Here is a 20783-nt window from a genome sequence, read left to right on the forward strand (position 1 = left end):
CACTAAGCATTGTGCGTTGTGCGATGGCTGTATAGTCCAATGTGATACTGTATATTTACCATCTACCGCAGACATTGTGGGAGCGTCTACCACAAACATCGCATGTATGGACTGGTCCTTGCAGAGATGGACGTTGGCAGGTTTTCCTTTCTTGCCTCCGCTGTCCCTCAATAGCAAGTCACCCACATTCAAAGTGGTCCACCAAACTTAATGAGGAAGTTGGCACCACTAAACTTGAAAACCTCAGAGGCGATACCATCGTCACCAGGGGCCTTTCCAGTTGACATCTCTTAGATAGCTCTGGTGGTCTCTATTTTAGTCGGAGGGTGGACAAGGTCTTCCAATATAGGCCGCTGGGGAAGAGAGTCAATGGCCACTTCCAAGATGGAGAAGGGGCAATTGAGGACACCTTTAAAGTGCTCTTTAAAGTCCAGCTCTTTCACGAGCCTCGATTCAGTATTTTTAAAAAAAGAAAAAAAAAAGTGTTCAGTGAAGCACTCCAGGATCTTGTTTGGATCTGTGATGATGTGCTGGCCATCTGAGCTACGGAGTGTGGTGATACCGTGAGAAGATGGTCCATAAACTGCTTTTAGATCAGCATAGAAGCGCTTATACGGGTTATAAGCTCTCGCTTGATATGAGTGTCAGGGGTTACTTCTGATGGTGGGAGAGATCATCGCATCTCATTGGACAACTACCGTACTGTTTCCTTCAAGATGGACGCTGATTACTCACTTGCATTAACTAGGCTCCATTCGGTTGTGGATTAGTCTCCCTCTGTCTGTTATGTCATCCTCATCACTTCAGTCTTTCAAATGTGCTGCCCATCAATACATCATGCGCTCACCCATGCATATCCAGAATCTCTTCTACACATGCTGATTTTGTTATTTTCCAATCGTTGTTACTCGTTGTTATGTTTTTCCTCCTTGTATCTGTCCATTCTCTCCCCATATTCCTCGTCTTTTAGCTCCTCCATGAGTCTAGACTCACGTATAAAAATAATTATATAATCCATGCTTGAAGTCAATTTTACTCGAGAGATATTATCTTTCAATAAATAACTTTTCACTTTACTCTACAGCCTGACCTGCCTGAAACAAAATATTGTATCATCACCAAAGATAAGGGGGCGCATGTTTAGTCTTGTTGATAGTGTAAAGTTAGGTTGTGTGTTAACTGAGCCACAAATGGCGAGCAAGCTAGGTTATGGTTAGATCGCAATAAAACATCAATTTGCTTCTGTATCTTTCACTTTGTTTGACAGAGAAAGTTTTATGCGACAATTTCTTGACCGACCTGGTGCCATTTCATTCTCACATCGTCTCCAGTCCATTTCTGCCTCACCATCACCACCTCGCCATCCTCATCTGGGTGAAAATCGCCAAGTCTGTCACAGGGTGAGAATATCACAAACCACACATATACTTTTTAACTGCCACCTTAAGTTGTATCACTAAATAATTATAATTAGTTTTTGAGGTTAAATTCTCATTCTGGCCACCTATTGATATTGTAAAATAATCATCATGCAATAAAAAGTTTTTTTTTTTTTTTGAGACAGCATTACAAGCCAAGGCCTAATGAGGTTCTCAAAGATTTCAATACCATCACTGGAAATGTGATTGTGAATCCATATGCTACACCAGCACTTGCTGCACAGCGGACCTAACCAACAAGGGGACCCGGCCATGCATTCGCCCTGTTTCAGTTTCACTACCCAGTTAAAGAAGATTTTGAATTATAGCAAGTGCAAATTGAACTTCTGGCTTTAGTTTCAGGCTCACTAAAAGTTATCTGTTGCTGCGTAGATTGTACCTGTTGTACCGTTGGTAGCTTGTAGCTGTTGCTGCATTTGAGCCTGGGGAGTAACTGCTGAAATCTATCTATATGGGTTCTTCCTGACATCCTTGTTCTTTGTTCCTTTCACATTTCTCTTTATTCATTCTAATTATTGCTTTTTCTTTTCTTTTATCCCTTTTACTCTTTATTTCTCTTTCTTTATCTACCTCTCTAGAAGAGAATTTTTGCAGAATTTTTTTCTTTTTGTGTTAGGCTCACTTAACATGGGTTTTTGGTTTTTTGAGGGTTGTAGAGTTAAATTCGTTATCATGACGTTTTCTAAACGTGTTTTTAGCCAAAGTGAAGTCGGTGTTCCCTTGCTTGATGTTTATCATTTAAAAAAATAAAGCACGGACAAACAATGTGGGAAGGCCATGGCAAACCACCCAATATAATCCTGTCAAGTTGCCCGCAACGTCTAGTAGTTATTATTACTCGCAAGTTGCCCATGCCTATTGCCCACACAAGATTCTAAAAAGGTTAGGGATAGAAGCAGCAAAAATACAAATGGCATCTTCTGTCATTAAGCCAGCAAGCTGGGAGCAACAATTCCCATTTATTGCCACATCTGATGCAATTTAAATGTTCTAATGGTGGCGACGTGCTCCTTTTGAAACTGTTTGTGTGACATATGTACCTTTTTGATGCCCAATGTTATGTAATAAAAGTTTGTATTGGTGTCAAATCCAGTGACCAATTGCAAATTAATAGTCGTATTATTTATTTTTCATTTAATTATTTTGTTTTTCTTCGTGATTTTGTTTCATTTTTGCAGCTACAGAGCTCAGTATCGAGTATGCGATCTCGGGACTTGTTGGAAAAACAGAGTGGTCTGCAGAGAATTCTCCGGTGAGGCAGTAATTTGGATATTCAGAGCGAGTCAGGAGACCATACATTGTAGTCTAGTAGGAAGACTAGGTCCCCCTGCACCCCCCGGAGATATACTTCTAATCAGTGTTTCTAGATTGGAAAAAATGTGTAGAAAATGACTAGCTATGGCCCCAAGCTGAAAAAATGTCCCACATACCATTTTTATGCAAATTACTGCTGCAAATTTTATGCAAAATTATGCAAATTTTATGCAAATTTTTGATGAGGAGTAGAGTTGAGGGGTCTTTGAGGGCTTCATCGAGGTGCTCTCGGTTGCAAGACTGGGTCATTCTGAGAAGCACAGCAGGGTCAGAGATCATGATGTTCTCCTCCTCAGTGAATCTCTCCATCAACAGCCTCTCCATTGCCTCACACACTGTTTTGAGGCAAAAGAGGGACTTTGCGTAGGCCTTTCCACTGAGAAAACCTTTGAGAGATCCACTTGTTACTAGTTGTGCCTCAAAGAGAATCTCTGCATATCCAGAACCACGCATCTTGTGTCCAGTGAGCATCCCGATGTAGTTCATGGATGTGTGGAAGGGTCCAATCGTTACTACATGACTAGCAAATTCATTTGGCCAGCGCCAGATGATGGGAAGGGCTTTCATGCAGACACCCAGATCAAATGTATTCAGGACCCATCTCTGACCCACCTCAGCAGTTGCTGCCTCGGAACGCTTCAGTAGCTCACGAAGAACTGCGTTGTCTGTGATCGGTCTGTGCCTGGTGCCTGCATGGCATGGCAATGGCCTGCAGCCTGTGCCTGGGCTAGGGGGTTTCACCTCTGCAACTGGTTCTCCCCCACCCAGCAAATCAACAGTCGACTACTGCACGCCTATCCACCAACCGATCACAGACAACGCAGTTGTTCGTGAGCTACTGAAGCGTTCCGAGGCAGCAACTGCTGAGGTGGGTCAGAGATGGGTCCTGAATACATTTGATCTGGGTGTCTGCATGAAAGCCCTTCCCATCATCTGGCGCTGGCCAAATGAATTTGCTAGTCATGTAGTAACGATTGGACCCTTCCACACATCCATGAACTACATCGGGATGCTCACTGGACACAAGATGCGTGGTTCTGGATATGCAGAGATTCTCTTTGAGGCACAACTAGTAACAAGTGGATCTCTCAAAGGTGTTCTCAGTGGAAAGGCCTACGCAAAGTCCCTCTTTTGCCTCAAAACAGTGTGTGAGGCAATGGAGAGGCTGTTGATGGAGAGATTCACTGAGGAGGAGAACATCATGATCTCTGACCCTGCTGTGCTTCTCAGAATGACCCAGTCTTGCAACCGAGAGCACCTCGATGAAGCCCTCAAAGACCCCTCAACTCTACTCCTCATCAAAAATTTGCATAAAATTTGCATAATTTTGCATAAAATTTGCAGCAGTAATTTGCATAAAAATGGTATGTGGGACATTTTTTCAGCTTGGGGCCATAGCTAGTCATTTTCTACACATTTTTTCCAATCTAGAAACACTGATTAGAAGTATATCTCCGGGGGGTGCAGGGGGACCTAGTCTTCCTACTAGACTATTGGTGATTTATAAATATTTGCTTCTTTAAATGGTACATGTGATGAAAAGATTCACATGTGAGTGTTGATTTTTGTCACATTGCTAATCGTATTTCTTTTTGAGTCATGTTCAAAAGCATCTTGCATTATTTAAGGATGTGTTTATAAAAAAAACTACATGGAATTTCACCATATTGATGGGTTCTCCAAAGTTTTTCCAGAACTATTACATTCTAGATTGTCATACAGGAAATGATCAGAGAATTATTACACTTGATGGAGCTTTTGGAGAAAAACCCTCCCAATCAGCGTGTTCTGGGGCGAGAGCCAGAATGTATCAAACAGACCGATAATTTAATTACCGGCCTGTGCACAGATATTGGATAATTGCAAATTCCATCCTGAAATGTTCCCTTAACATTACTGTAAGCTTGATCTAATGCAAATTTGCAATGTGATAAATTGCATCCACTGATCAAAATGTGAGCTGGTGTAAGTATTGCAGGAATCGCAACCATTCACAGTTGTTGGAGAAATGCCACAAATGTTATCTTGACACGCAATTTGCCTTGGTCGCTCATGATGCACAGAATCTGTGAATTTTTTGTGATCTTTAAGTTGGACAACTTGTCCTAATTTCATTGAAGAAAGCCTGCAAAGTGTCTGTGTCCAAATATAGGACAAATTGGAATTGGTGAATCCTTTTGAGGAAATTTGTAGGTCTGCCTCCTAAAGGCTCGTACAGACTTTTGAGGACAATTTTTTTTCCCCGCCCCTCCAACACTCCAGCATCCCAGGTTATAACTGTACTTTTCAGGTACGAAGGTGGGCTTGTATGTTACTTGTGTGCAGGGCATGTGTTCAGCAGAGAGTGATGGGTGGTTCATCTGAGGCTCAGCCAGCCAAAGACCGCTCAATGCTGAGCATGCAGCATCATATCAGGCAGGAGCGCAGGTATGAGATCAAACTCAAACAGCCATACCTACAGCAGAAGCAGGAGCCACCGTATTGTGTTGTTTGGCAAATAGCTGAGTGATTGTTTGACTTTTAAACTCCCTACCCCTCAAATGTCCAATTTGTCGGAATAAAGCTGACTAATATCCAGGGCCTTGTATCCATCAGCAAAAAGTGCTACTAAATACAATTATTATTATTTCATATCATTACGTTGCCAAAACCAAAGGAGTTCTTTTCATCTCAATTTTGATATTACTTTTCAGTTTCATCTTTCCATCCATTGCCAAAATATCACTCCATTATCAGGAGTACATATTAATTCTTGCCATGCTTGTAACAGACGTTTTCCACCTTGCAGATCACTCCGACATGGCTCAACAAGCCAACGGATCACCCACGGGAAATCGATGGAAAATTTGCCACCTGATGTATGTTCCTTTAAGCAAGTTCAGTTATACATTTACTTACTTGTGTTAAACATTCCATTATTTATGACTCCGCCCCTGAAGGTGGCCGGAGGCATTATGTTTTCGGGTTGACTACGTCTGTCTGTCCTTACGGGCTAAACCTCGTTTTTATCAGCAACCACATGTCCGATTGAGACAAAACTTTCAGGGTAGGAGTGACACCCATGCAGAATGTTTTTATGATAATTGTGACATCATAGGTCACGTGGTATGGCAGCCATCTTGGATTAAACGCAAATCATTAAAAAATTATTTCTCAGAAACCGCTGAATGGAAAAATTTGAAACTTGCCACATTGTCAATAGCTGGGCGGCTTAGCTAAAAAATTCGGATCGATTGTGCCTTTTCCCTTAAAAGCATGAAACTTGGCACATGGCTAGAATACCCGAAAAGAAAGATTTTTAGTCCAGGGGGCATCCCCAATTTCACCCCATATGGCGGCCATCTTGAAATCCAAGATGGCCGTCATACAAGACCTATTTTGATGAATATCTCCATAATTAGAACAGATATCAAAATGGTTGAAGTGCCTATACCTACATTTTTAGGGTCTAGGAATCCAATGGCAACATAAAATATTCAATAGTATATGGCAGCCATCTTGAAATCCAAGATGGCCGCCATAACAGACCTGTTTTGATGAATATCTCCATATTTAGAACAGCTATCTAAATGGTTGCAGTGCCTACACCGACATTTTTAGGGTCTAGGAATCCAATGGTAACATAAAATATTAAGCAGTATGTGGCGGCCATATGAAAATATTAATTTTGCATAGTATCATGCAAACTGGGAAAGCACATAAATACTCTTACCAGGTTGGCATTCTTCTGTGATTTAAAGCGTCTATGAAAGTAATTATTTTTTTAACGCTGATGCCAATTTTCAGGGTCAATAAACAAATGAAAACGTAGAATATTGGTTAATGTGTGGCATCACAAGATGGCCACCATCTAGGGACCATTTTTATTCACGTCGTATTATGTAATGCATCAGAGTATTGTAAGATATTCAGGCCTAGGTTTTGGTTCAGTGGTCAAGAAATCTCTGAAGCTGCACTTTCGTGACCAAATGCAATTTGTATTTATATTGTTAAGCTCATTTCAGATGCCCTTTGATGAACCTATTTTTGTTTTCTTTTTCTCTCATTTCAGGACAATCATCTGCTTCTGAGGTAACCGTTAGAAGTCATCACCGTGTCCGCCGTTGAGGATGTCAAAGCGCGGCAAGGGGGTTCGCCGACGAGTAGATACCTCAGTTGCAATTCCTGGACAGTGGCAGAACTTTCTTCGAGTTGATGAAAACAAGCGTGAACTCTTCAGCTTCCTTTCCAATGAAACAATTAAATCATTTGAAGACCAGCGCAAGGAGCTAGTTGTCACACTTGATACAGAGGTTCTTACTGTTCCACCACGCATTGATCTAGAATCACTCTCCCCGTGCACTCAGGAAGAGGCAGATGGTCGGATGTTCCTACATGCTGCTGATGCAACACAGAGAGGGCATAGTAAGGTCCTCATACAAACTGTGGACAAAGATGTTGTCGTGCTTGCAGTTACAGCATCCCAGAAGCTTTCAGTGATGATATGGTTACAATTTGGGACAGGCAAGAACATGCGATTTATCTCTGCACATGATATAGCCACAGCTCTTGGCCCTGAGAAATCTAAAGCCCTCCCCATGTTTCATGCACTAACAGGGTGTGACACTTCTTCAGCGTTTAATGGGCGTGGAAAGGTAACTGCATGGAATGTGTGGGAATCATTCCCTGAGCTCACAGAGGTACTAGCAGAAATTTGCCACCAGAGCACAGAGATAACTGAAACCTGCATGAACGTCATTGAGAGATTTGTTATTCTGTTGTATGATCGCACAAGTACTGCTACTGACATTAACATTGTACGAAAGAAACTGTTTGCAAAGAAGGGCAGACCTGTGGAATCAATTCCACCAATACATGATGCCCTTGTGCAGCACGTAAAGCGGGCAGTATACCAAGGCGCACTATGCTGGGGACAAGCATTGCATGCTAAGCCTGATCTACCAAGCCCCACTGAATGGGGTTGGCAAAAAACGTCTGCTGGCCAGTTCAAACCAATATGGACAACACTTCCAGAGGCTGCAAAGATCTGCAATGAACTTGTTAAGTGTGGGTGCAAAAAAGGATGTACTGGTCGTTGCCGGTGTAAGAAAGCTGCACTTCCCTGTACTTCTCTCTGCGCATGTGATGGAGAATGCAGCAAAGACTAGAAAACCACAAGATGGCACAGTTACAGTCTGCGATGTCATAGACACTTTTAATCACTGAAGAATGCCAACCTGTTAAGAGTATTTATATGCATTCCCAGTATGCATGATACTATGCAAAATTAATATTTTCATATGACTGCTCAATATTTTATGTTACCATTGGATTCCTAGACCCTAAAAATGTAGGTGTAGGCACTGCAACCATTTAGATAGCTGTTCTAATTATGGAGATATTCATCAAAACAGGTCTGTTATGGTGGCCATCTTGGATTTCAAGATGGCTGCCATATACTATTGAATATTTTATGTTGCCATTGGATTCCTAGACCCTAAAAATGTAGGTATAGGCACTTCAACCATTTTGAAAGCTGTTCTAATTATGGAGATATTCATCAAAACAGGTCATCAAAACAAAACAGATATTCATCAAACAGGCCATCCTGAATTTCAAGATGGCCGCCATATGGGGTGAAATTGGAGATGCCCCCTGGACTAAAAATCTTTCTTTTGGGGTATTCTAGCCGTGTGCCAAGTTTCATGCTTTTAAGGGAAAAGGCACAATTCATCAGTTAAGCAGCCCCACTACAAGTACTCCCAATGGGGAATGAAAGCATGATAATGATGACATCATAGGTGAAGTGGTATACCAGCCAAAAATGTTTTAATCGAATTCCTTATCCAAAAAATTGAAATTGCATGCACATGATCTATGACCCATTTGTATTGAAATATTAAATTTATGACATCATAGATCACATGGTTTGGCAGTCATATTGGATTTAACCTAAAACCTTAAAAAAACATCTTCTCCCAACCACCAAATCGATTGACTCAAAAACTCTACGTGTGTCATTGACTAGGCATGGCGATTAAAAGATGATCATGAAAACATCATTGGTCACATGGTGTGGCAGCCATATTGGATAGAAGGAAAATATTAAATAATTATATTTCTGAAACCACTTACCCTATCGATGGGAAATTTTACAAATATCATATAACACCACTGCTGCATATAGTTTGAAAATGATGATGTCATAGGTCACGTGGTTTGGCAGCCCTCTTGGATAGAAAAACGAACCTTATCAGGTCAACACGAAACTTCACAAACGTGATCTCCTACCCATACATATGCAGAGTGTACATTATAAAGGTCATATGTCACATGGTATTGCAGCCATGTTAGCTTGAAATCCAATATTTAAAAAAGATTCCTTCTCTGAAACCGCTTCACCAATCGATGTGAAACCTGTCATGGCTGGTGGAAATGTGATACTTGAAAACAGCTGAAGGGATTTAAATAAAGGTGGGCGCGATTCGGAAAATTTTAAGTCCGCTTACCGCTTATCCACTCCGCCAGCCCGTGTAGTCCGATTCGTTTATCCGCTTCAGCGGCCGAAAATCTTAGTCCGCTTACCGGTTATCCGCTTATCCGCTTCGATTCGATTTTTTTAAAGCGCTTCGACGTTTTTAAAGCGATTTTTGACGTTTCTAAAGGGAATTTAATGCTTTTTAAGCCTAAATAGCCATTTCTAACTACTACAAAGACAAACAAAGCTTTTAAGATCAAAAATATACATTTTTATTTAAATAAAATTTATTCAAAATTTATTGAAATAAAGTTTTCCACTCGACTCTACTCTACTCTACAGTTAATTTAAATATAATTTTAATATATGCAAGTTACATTAAAGAAAAATCAATTTGCCCATCCTTTCTTTGACAAGAGAGTCTACTAGTCAACAGACTAGCAGTCTGTTGACTAGTCCTCGTCTTCCTCCTCCACCTCGTGGCCTTCTTGAGGATTTGGAGGTTGCCCTTCATGAAGACGAGGGCCTCGAAGTTCGGTGCAGCCAGGGCCGACCTCTTAGGCCTGAGGATGTCCGACCCGTAGCTGAACACGCGCTCGACCGAGGCAGAGCTCGGGAGCGACCGGGTTGTGGATGTCGCTGTGCTGGGACTGCTGGTTTCGCTCGTATGCCTGTCCCTGGCACTGCCGCTATGCTGGAGAGTCAGAAATCTCTCCATCTTGACGTTATTGCCGCTCTAGCGTCCAATAAAATATTCAGTTTTCACTTATTATTCACTTAAATAAATATTCACAATTCTAGAGTAACGGCTCAGGCTAACAGCTGATTTGGCGAATCGCGATGCGCTTTAATTTTTCGGTAGTCCGCGTACGCTTATCCGCTTCGGTTTCCGGGGGTTGTTCCGATTCGCTTATCCGCTTCGAAAACGTTAGTCCGCTGCAGCGGATAAGCGGATAAGCGGACTTTCGAAGCGGACCGCCCACCTTTGGATTTAAATCAAACTTTTTATTTTTAGGATAGTGAACGAGGGCATCTACCCGTTGTGGGACTATGAGGAGGCATATTGGCGACACAGTCGCATTGCTCTAGTTTCCTTATTGTTTATACAAAAACGTGATCATGGAACAGTGTGTTGGCACGCAAGTAAGAGGATTGGAATTTGATGGAAAATACATGCAATTGATGTCTGCTTTCGGTTTATGGGATTTTGAAATAACAATACTTTGTTTCTTAAAATTGAATGCCCCACACAAAAGTGTACCATTTAATAAATTGTTGAATTTTCCAAACTTATTACGGTATATGCTTTTGTGTGTTAAGTGTCAGACTAATTCCGAACCTCCATGTGAGTGTGGAGTTCAACATTCTCTTTTCGTAAAAACTTTAATACCATCACTAAAATGACTATGGTCAGGCAGATTCGCATTGCCATGATAGAGTAGACAGGGGATGTGATGCTGTGACCTCTGGGTACCAATCCCATGTTCTGTTTTGATTTGTCCATCATCTCCTAATGTCCTTTCTTGTTCATGCTATTTGTATAAAACTTCTCCACAAGTCTTGAATTTATGTAGTAAAAGACGATTCAGACTGCTCTTCATCGATTTTTCTTTTTGCACTATCTCACAGAATTCCACCACCATGCGCTACAGGAATTCGCAGAAGGAAGACAGCGAAATAAAGATGATTCAAGAGAAAAAGGAACAGGCAGAATTGAAAAGGTACCAAAAGTAGTATATGCAATAGTATAACATTCACTTTATATTATGTGAACAACATAAAAAATGACTATCTTCATGAATTAGGTACATATAGGTTCCTATGGGCTGGCAGGATAGCATAGTGGTATACACACACTTGCCTCTGAGCTGCCTAGCCTGGGTTTGAATCATCATCCCAGCTATAAACTGTCATCCTGGTGTTTCGCAGATAGGGCGAGGTATCAATGTGCGTCCCTCAGATAGACATCAGGCTGGGCGTCCCGTCTTACAGCATTCGTTTGTATACGTTGAAGATACTACAGTGTCCTTTGTGAAGAGTAGGCGAGTTATCGCCAGCACCCTGAACAAATTCCAAATTCCTGCACACTCGGTCGAGTATCATGCGTCGGAGTGGTGTCCCGTCCAGGATTGTAACCCTCGCCAATAAACTGCTTTGGCAGAACCGACACTCTGGACAGAGCATCATGGTACATGATCATGATGATCATGATGATCATGATGATGTTGAAAGTTCTTATAATCCTTATCAATAAATATAGAACTGATTATTGTGTGGTTACAGTTTTACAATTTTCATTTTGTGTAATGCATAGGATGAGTAGAATATTCAGTATGTTTGTGTGATAAACACTTCATTACTGCATTGCCTGAGACATTCCTTTCATCCGGCCATAAAACATTGCTTCAAAAAAGGGGAACCACGGTGCCCAAAAAAGGCCAACCCCTGCTCTGCGGGGAAAAATGGCCTCTAAAGGTGGTTCTTAGACATTCCTTTCAGGTGTGATTTCAGCATTTTTTATTTCTGGTAACTGACCGTGTTTGAATGTTGTGATGGCATTAGCATTAATTATCATTTTTATGCTTGCCAAATGCCATTAAATTTTTTGTCGAATTTGCACCAAATGCAACAATTGTGAACAGTTGTCTTTCCCTTGTGAGGCTCTTTATGATAGCCTTGATTTTTGTGTGGCTTGGCCTATAGGTATAATTTTGATGTGTTTACGTAAGGAAAGTGCAAGAAGAAGAGCTGAGAGAAAACCACCCATTCTTTGACACTCCACTCTTCCTGGTTGGAAGGGAAGATCGACTGCGCAAGTTCTGCCGCATCATCGTGAGAGCACGTTTCAACTTGTGAGCCTTCTGTGTGTGATTGTAATCATGACAAATGCTGCATTCTGTTGATATCACAATGTTACACATTCGATTTTGGGCCTTGCCAGAAGGAAAGTCTTCAGTAAAGAACCACTGATGACAAGATGCCAATAATCGAGGTGGTTGATGGTTAAGGGATTGTGGGGGTGAGGGGAGAGTTTGGTGCTGGTCATAATTAAAAACTGTAAATCATTTGATTTCCACTTCTCACATGGAGAGCGCCACGGCAGAGCCTGCATTTAAATGCACCTTTTAATTTACGCGTTTACTTGAATTTTCACATTGCAGCAGCAGGAGGAAAAGCCAGTCATTTGCGATTTCTTTTCAAATTTTGCACAACCTTTTAGAATTCAACTCAAGAAGAAATTTACATCATTCAGTTAGATCGTCCACTATTCGCTAGTTCTACTACAAGAACACCACACTCTGTGGTATAATGGTTAGAGCGTCCGCTCTGAGTCTGGGGGGTTCGTGGCTCAAACCCCGGCCAAGTCACACCAAAGACTTTTAAAATGGTACCTGCTACTTCCTTGCTTGCAACGTTCAACATTTAAAATAATAGAGCATGGATAAACGATGCTGGGAAGGCAATGACAAATCACCCAGTATAACCCTTGCCAAGAAACTGCTTGGGCAGCACCAACGCCCTTTAAAAAGTATGGTGCATCAAAATCAAAATAACTACTGCACCGAATAATTACAACTAATTTACGGATAAGAAAGATCAGTTACCAAAATCGCCTTTCAGTTTACGAGTCTGGGTACTCCAACTAATACAACGACATCTAATTGAATCACCTTTGTGTTAACCACTCGGTGTTTTATGTATGACTAGCAAATACCACACGTTGCTTTGCTGATGGGAATGTTAAGAGAGGGGGTGGGGGGGGGGGTGAGAGAGAGAGAGAGAGAGAGAGAGAGAGAGAGAGAAAGAGAAAGAGAAAGAGAAAGAAACAGACAGAGAAAGAAACAGACAGAGAAAGAAAGAGAAAGAAAGAGAAAGAAAGAGAAACAGACAGAGAAAGAAAGAGAAACAGACAGGGGGAAAAAAAAGGGGGGGAGGAGGAGCAAGTCAGAATATAATTACAACGGCACTCAGTAGAGAGCATATACCTCCACCTGGTTGGCCATATCGCTCAATGGTGAAGAATCACTTAAAAAATTAAATAATTCTCATATCCAAATCCATTTTCAGATCTTCACTAAAATCGAATCGATTCTTCCTTGTCAGACACCCAATCGGTCCGCCAAGTTTCGTCCAAATCCATCCATATTTTTGAGATATCCTACGTATCCAAATATCCTAGATATCCAAAAACGTATCGTTTTTGGCCCTATCTCCCAATGGTGAAGAATCACCTAAAAAATTATAGTAGCCAGATCCGAATCCAGATCTTCATCAAAATCTCATCATTTTGACCTTGTCACATGCGCTACATCTCTGCCAAATTTCGTCCGAATCCGTCCAAAACGTTTTGAGATATTTCGTTCACAATCAAACAAACAAACAGACAAACAGACTAGAAATCGGTCAGAGACCGAGGACTTGCCGGAATGTACTTTTTTATCAGCCATTTTAGATCAAAATGGCGGGAAATCTATATCTATACATGTATACTCTTGAAATCTATACATGTATACTCTTGCCGGCGGTGTATAACTAGCAGCATAGCCAGCATAGCTATTTGGGCGGTGCATAAGCTAACAGATCGCTGTCTCCATCGATCTTGCCAAGGCCGTAACACCTATCGGCTCAAAATCCTTTTAACTGTTGACTTGGTAGTTTTTACAATGAAGAAAACACGTATCGGGAGTACATACGACATAGCGATTGTGAATGTGACAGCTCAGGCGTCTTTCGCTTCGAATCACAGTGACGGCAATGTGTAACTGCAATGTGTAACCGCGTGAGCATCCGTTGCCTAGTAACCAATGACAGTTTCCATGATTTTCACGTTTTGGTTGGTACTTTTGCTCGTGAATTAACACTGTACATAGCAAAGGTGACTGAACTTCTCTTCCATCAATATGATGTAATACCTCGTTGTTCACTTCACATTACTATGTCGCTCACTCGGCACTGCTGCATCAAAAAAAGACATGTGAACACTGTGGGGCACACCGCAGATCTCTCTTAAAATACCACCCGTCGTTGGCAAATCCCACCTGTCGCTTCTCGGATGGGAATACCATGGGAGAGGAGAGCAAGGAGAGAAGGCATTGAGGAGTGGGTGGGAGCAAGGAGGGTGAGGAAGGAGAGGGGGAAGCTAGGAGGGGTGGACATAGTGTCACCACAATCACCGAGTTTGAAGTTGTTTTACTTAGAACCTCCTTATCATTACTTGTCAGTAAATGGTTATCTCAGTATTCTGGTGTATTTTGCATCACTGACAGAAAAATCAAGCATTTTTAACCACGTTTGGGGAAAATAAATAATTCGACGTCACCTCTAACTTGCCACGTGCTGTGTTGAAATCTGCCCGCTGAAGGACAAATTAATCAATATGGCCAAAAGAGGTCAGAGTATAGATGTTTATCTTCATCGCCATGTAATGAATCTGGGGTGTGTTCAGTTTACCACGTTTCTTGTAGAGCATGTACCAAGTGGCTAATGCGCTCAAGCAAGCATTCACAACGAGTGATAAGGAACGGCCGGCTTCACAAGCACTAGATAGCTACTTGGTAACTGAACACACCCCTGGACAACTCAACAGCATACAATTACTGGATACATACAAAATGCCAACAAAGTGACAGTTTTTTAATTCAAGACTTTAAACATTAATCATGACTATTTTCCTTGTAATGAAAACGGACCTTGTCCAGTTTTCAATGCGTTGTTTTAGTTTTTAAAATGTACATAAACCCAGAGGTGATGTTGAGTGTATGAAAGTGGACATTTACATTTCATACAACTTTAATGTGTACGTGTACATTTCAAAGTGTACGTGGACATAACTTCTTTAAAGTGTACGTGTACATAATGGCTTGTAAAAGAAGAAGTAAAAAAATATCTCTCAGGATTTTCCCCAGCCTCCTAACTAATTAATTAAGTACGCAGGCATTTCACTTCCAAGCCGATTTTCACTTTACTTCAAATAACGTGCGAGTTACATTTCCATGCTTATGTGAAATATAGCTTGAAAAGTCGGTCAAAAACAAAAAAAGTTTTTTATTAAAGACCACTATTTTCTTTCCTCTGCATTATATGAAGTAGCAACGGTACCTGCCCTAAGGGCGGGGCTTCAATTTGGAGGCCCAAATTAAAAGGCAAAATATCAGAAATTGAAGGCTTTTTTTAAATATTAAACGATTTATATAAACATCCGTTAAATCATATCACACGCAAATCATCAAAATCTGAACAGTATTTGTAGAATTTCAATAAAAGCCACATCACTGTTCATATCGGTAGATATTATTCCATCGTGTTTGGAGAAATTGGAAAACTTGGAAAACTTGGAAAAACAATATAGCCTATTTTACTCCAGGGGATCCCAGGATTACCCACCCAAAATTTCGTTGCGATCGTTTCAGCCGTTTTTGCGGTACCTGGGAACAGACAGACAGACAGACAGACAGACAGACAGACATTTGGTGAATTATAGTAAGATGTACCTTCTTTGGGCGGTGTATGTTATACTGCTGTCGTGATTGCTCCGAACAAAGCATGCATTACCTCGTTTCCTCTGCATGAGTTGCAATCAAAATGTGCCTTTGTTTCCTCAAAACGGTACCTTTATTTAATGATAAAACAACACATTGTTCAGTCTTCAAATGTACACCAGCGAAAATGCGAAAAAAAATGGTGGCGATTTCTAGCCCGCTGGAGGGAAAGACAGCACTTGGCTAATGGGCGGGGCTTATGACTGTGGGAGTGTGGGAGAGCATGGCCTGTGGAAAGGCCGGGGCTAGCACAGACAAGAACTCATCCTTACAGTACATAAAATAGAACAGAATCGGAATACAAACTGTAGTCCTGGTACTTTGGGGTTAGGGTGTAACTTCATATAGTACACAATCCTCTTGTAGCTATGACATCTGATATGGACTTTAAAGATCAGATGGTGCCTTTCAATAATAGTCAGCTAATTGTCTGCCATTACCTTTGTCAAATTTATGCCATGCTACTGGGATGGTAATAGCAAGTATACCCAATTTAGGGCAAATATCCAACGTATCTCGTCTCGTGCTCCATGCTTCAGCACCACCCACAGAGAAAGAGAATGCAACACGCATGCACCGTGCACGTTGACACATACGTACATGCACATGCACAAGCATCATACCTAAGACTAATAACACTAATAATTGTTTTGTTCCAGACTGAAACCGGACCCAGTCACTGGCGTGGTGAAGCACACAAGATATCAGCAAATCTAGTAAGCAATCTTACATGGCAGCCTCCAGCACCTTGGCAGAACAGTCTGATACTCGGGGATGATGATGGTGCCATGAAATTTGTTTAAGTCACTTGAGATATTTGACATATGTTGGTGATTGTCACTCTTTTTTTTTTTTTGTATACAAGATCGAGGCTCATGTAAGAGCTAACATGCTTCACATAAAAACAAACTGACACAAAAAACATGATCAAGGCAGTGGGAGACAAGATGGGGAGAGAGAGGGAAGCACACAAGTACAGCATTTGAGAACAGGGACATCGGAGATCTGTGGGAGGGAGAGGGCTTGGGGGGAAGAGGCATGGGAAGGGGGAAGGGGTGGGAGAGGTATAAAACAGCCAAATTCAGATTAGGCCTAAATATAGGCAAACACTGCATTCACGAACAATTCTTGGTAGCTAAGCAGATTCACCCAGCTGCGATGCTCACATGAATTGATATAGTGTTAAAATGCACATTTACAGGACTATACGTGAATTTATTTGACTTGCTTTTAGCAATTGAGAGATCCTTCTTCACTTTACTTCCTGGTACCCTTCATCGTATTTGGTGTTAAACAGTATACAGGTTTTCCTGTAAACTCTGCATTTCGAGATGATTTTGTCTTCATGATGAAGCTTGAAAGCAGAAACAGCAATGAAGCTCGAAAGATTCTGTATTTTACCTCTAGGGTTCATGTGTTTATTGCATGTCTGTTTCTTCCTTTAAAGACCTTCAATTTTGGCCTTATGGTCAAGGTACATGTGTTTTACTTGGACAAGCTTTACCATGCACTTGTGTTGTTGGGCTAAAATATATATATATATATACAGGGTGATCCAAAGTGATGTGCAACTTTTCAAACAGCCGTCATAATTACCTCCACCACTGAAGGATTAAATGGATATGTTTTCACCCTTGTCTGTTTGTTTGGCTGAGCAGGATATCTCAAAAGTTATGGATGGATTCTGACAAAACTTGATGGATGCATTGGGCAGGTGAAAAGAACAAACCGATTAGATTTTGTTTAAGTTACCGATGCAGATCTGGCCTATCAGTGGGCTACAAAACGTGAACTTTTCAGCCAGGCGGAGGTATACGCTACATCGAGTGCCGTTCTAGTTTTACTAATGTGACCTGAGTTGTTAGGGTTTGGGTTAGGGTTAGGGTTAGGTTTTCAGGTCACCTAAAGAACAATGTTTAAAGCTTTCTTTCTCTGAACAATTTCTCTGAGCCCAACTCGGCGCTCACTTTAGAGACTTTATTGCGACTAAGTCGTATATTTCTACCCAAAGGCAGTTTTGTAGGATCTATCCAAATGCAATAATTCCACAATACAAACCATCATACATATTGTTACGTGGAAAGGGAGGGTGGAAGAATCCATAGCTAGATTGTATTAAGAATAGCTTGGTCCGTGTGATTGTGTAGGTGAAATTTACTCTTGCTATAGTTATGTGGTGGAGTAATTCTTGTTACCTGTGTGCCAAAAAGGTGGCGAGTGTACATCTTAGAACAGTATAGAGTAAGGTTGTATTATGTCTGACCTTTTGTATAGGCGAGACCAGGTGAGGACCTGGACACAAAGGCATACAAAGAGCTGTACACAAGGCCATGGAATGTCTCCTTAGAGCAGGGGTTCCCAACCTTTTTTTGTGTTATGGCCCCCTTGGCTCCCAGAGCACATCCCCAGCACCCCCTCCCTTTCGCGAGGGTCGAGCAGTGGAGCGCGTGTAAGCAGGCTAGGGGGATCTGGGGGCATGCCCCCCAGAAAAAATTTGATTTCTACATGCTCTGTGGTGCATTCTGAGAGGTGTTTAATCCTTTAATTGGCTATTTTGTTTGTATGAGAATTGGTAAATTACAGACTTGGCATTTAATATGGAATATTTTTTTTGTGGGGGTGAACTTACTTTTCAAGATGACTTAGAACCAAAAGTTCATTGGAATTATGTTGAAATTATTCTAGAGTTTGTTAATGTGACCTCTAAAAGAAACAAAAACCACATTTGACATTTCGAAGCAAATAAATTGATCCTTGAAAGTGATGTAAACTGATATCGAACTCAATTCATGGACAGTACTGTGTTAAACTTCTGTACGTTTTCCAGAAGTATCTCTTTATTTTGCACATTAGCCAAAAAAAAATTCAACAAAAACAAAAGCTAAATTATGACTGGGATTACGGACAGTAAAATTACAGTTCAGTACTTCGTGTAACCCCCACAAGCATTCAGGAGAGCACGTACACGTCGAGGCATGCTGTTCACGAGATTTGCCAGGATTTGGACAGGAATCGCTTGCCATGCAGTGACAATAGTCTGCTGCAATTCACGCACAGAGGTCGGCTGCTGGTCCAAGTTGTCGATTTGACGCGTTAATTCTGCCCACAAGTTCTCTATCGGATTCATATCCGGGGACATGGCAGGCCACTCCATATGCTCTACACCACGGTCAGCAAGAAAGTGTTGGATCATGCGAGCACGATGAGGCCGTGCATTGTCATCTTGGAAGACAAAGTTTCCTCGAAAGGCTGCACGAGCAAATGGAAGCAATGTTTCTTCCAGAATGACCCTGTACTTGAACTGGTTCAGGTTTCCATTCAGAACAACCAGGTCAGTTTTGCCCCCTGCATGAAAAGCAGCCCAAACGGTCACCCCACCACCTCCAGCTTGGACTCTTGGCACTATACAAACTTCGTTGTGGGCTTCATGCACTTGTCTGCGCACTCGGACGCGGCCATCTTGACGATAGACCAGAAATCTAGACTCGTCACTGAAGGTCAGGTGATTCCAGTGTCCTGGCTGCCATTGACGGTGTTCTCTGGCCCACTGCAATCGGCGCTGGCTGTGTTGTCTTGTCAGGCGTGGCTTTCTCAGGGGACGCCTGGCACGATAGCCTGCTTGAACCAGTCGTTGGTTGACTAGCCTTCTGGATACAGGCACATTTGTCAGTTGCTGCCACTCAACCCTAAGCCGATTAGCTGACTTGGTACAGCCATTGCAGACTAACCGGTGCAGCTGGCGATCATCTCTCCTTGTGGTTCTGCGTGGACGTCCTGGCCTCGGTATTGGAGTAGGGACACCCCTCTGAGCATTTTGTTTCAGGATCTTTGACACCTGACCTTGAGTGATGCCATACTGCCGAGCAATAGCATGCTGTTTCATGCCAGAATTTCGTAAAGCCACCACTCCATGACAAACAGCATTGTCAAGTTGACGGACCATCTCCAGAGGAAGCGGCAATGACTTTTGTAGACGTGCAGCAGTTGTTTTCCACTAATACAGAACACAACAACCCTTATATACCTGATTGTGAAGCCAATCGTCAAATGTACCTGTCCTTACATTTTGTCACGCCACCTGTGATATAATCCTGTTATTGACTTCTTGCTGCGAAAGACAATCAGTGACATGGTTCTTTCAACAAAGACATCACCGAAGGGTCAAAGAAACTCACCAGATTGATATACTGAGTTCAGAAAGTAAACCCAAGTCAAGAAAAAAAAAATATTCCATATTAAATGCCAAGTCTCTATATTACACAGAAAATGAGGAATTCCAAGAAGCCAACATGAACATTTAGTTCCATAGTTTTTTTCTGTTCCTTACTGGCTCCCAACGACATCGTTTTTGGAAGAAGCAAACAAAGCAACGTCGCTCGAATGATGCATGTTTGATATGAGATTTTAATATTATCAGTAGCAACACTATGGACAGCATAAAATAGAAGTCACACAAGAAAACAGTATGAAAAGGTTCCAAGTCAAGAATATGTGAAAACTAAAAACCTCTGTTGTGTCTGTATTTAACGCAGTGTGTTATAATCTCACAAAAAGAATCTCAATTCGACAACAACTCGGGTAATCAAAACTAGGGACGCGGTGCATGCGCCGTAAAAGTTAATTAAAAACTCAGTGGGATGGCTGAAATTTCATTTTAGCTACCAATTGGGGTATCCGTGGTTGAGTCACAGTCAGGGCACAGTGGAGGTCATCTTCAACGTGGAGCTGATTACACTGTTTCGATTTGATATTCAACAGCGTGGAAAACCCCGCTTCGCAGAGATAGGTAGACGAGAATGGCAGAAGCACCCGGATAGCTATCTGGCTGATATTAGGGTAGCGACCCATTCCCACCCAAAACTCCATCAAGCTCTTCTCTTCGAATGTGTCTTTGGCAAATGAATCGTTTCAGAGATCCAGGAATTCATCTTGCATTGCCTCCGGCATGCTCTCCATGCAAAGGTTGACGGAAAAAGGATTCCTCACAATTTTTGCCTCATTGTTGTCTAAATCAGGATAATACTTATGAAATTC

General features: G+C 41.6%; 1 protein-coding gene across 1 annotated transcript in view; it reads left to right on the plus strand.

Annotated features, from left to right (window-relative positions):
- The window catches only part of NALCN (sodium leak channel, non-selective), a 259747-nt gene that overhangs the window by 93026 nt on the left and 145938 nt on the right, over positions 1–20783 (plus strand). The window contains exons 16-22 of the mRNA XM_078778655.1: positions 1268–1400; positions 2618–2691; positions 5079–5180; positions 5542–5611; positions 10840–10931; positions 11940–12062; positions 16409–16465. Coding sequence (XP_078634781.1) covers positions 1268–1400; positions 2618–2691; positions 5079–5180; positions 5542–5611; positions 10840–10931; positions 11940–12062; positions 16409–16465 — 651 coding nt within the window. The remainder of the gene's footprint in view (positions 1–1267; positions 1401–2617; positions 2692–5078; positions 5181–5541; positions 5612–10839; positions 10932–11939; positions 12063–16408; positions 16466–20783) is intronic.

The sequence above is a fragment of the Myxine glutinosa genome, chromosome 1 (assembly GCF_964187855.1).
Source record: "Myxine glutinosa chromosome 1, kmMyxGlut1.1, whole genome shotgun sequence".
NCBI classification, from domain to species: Eukaryota; Metazoa; Chordata; class Myxini; order Myxiniformes; family Myxinidae; genus Myxine; species Myxine glutinosa.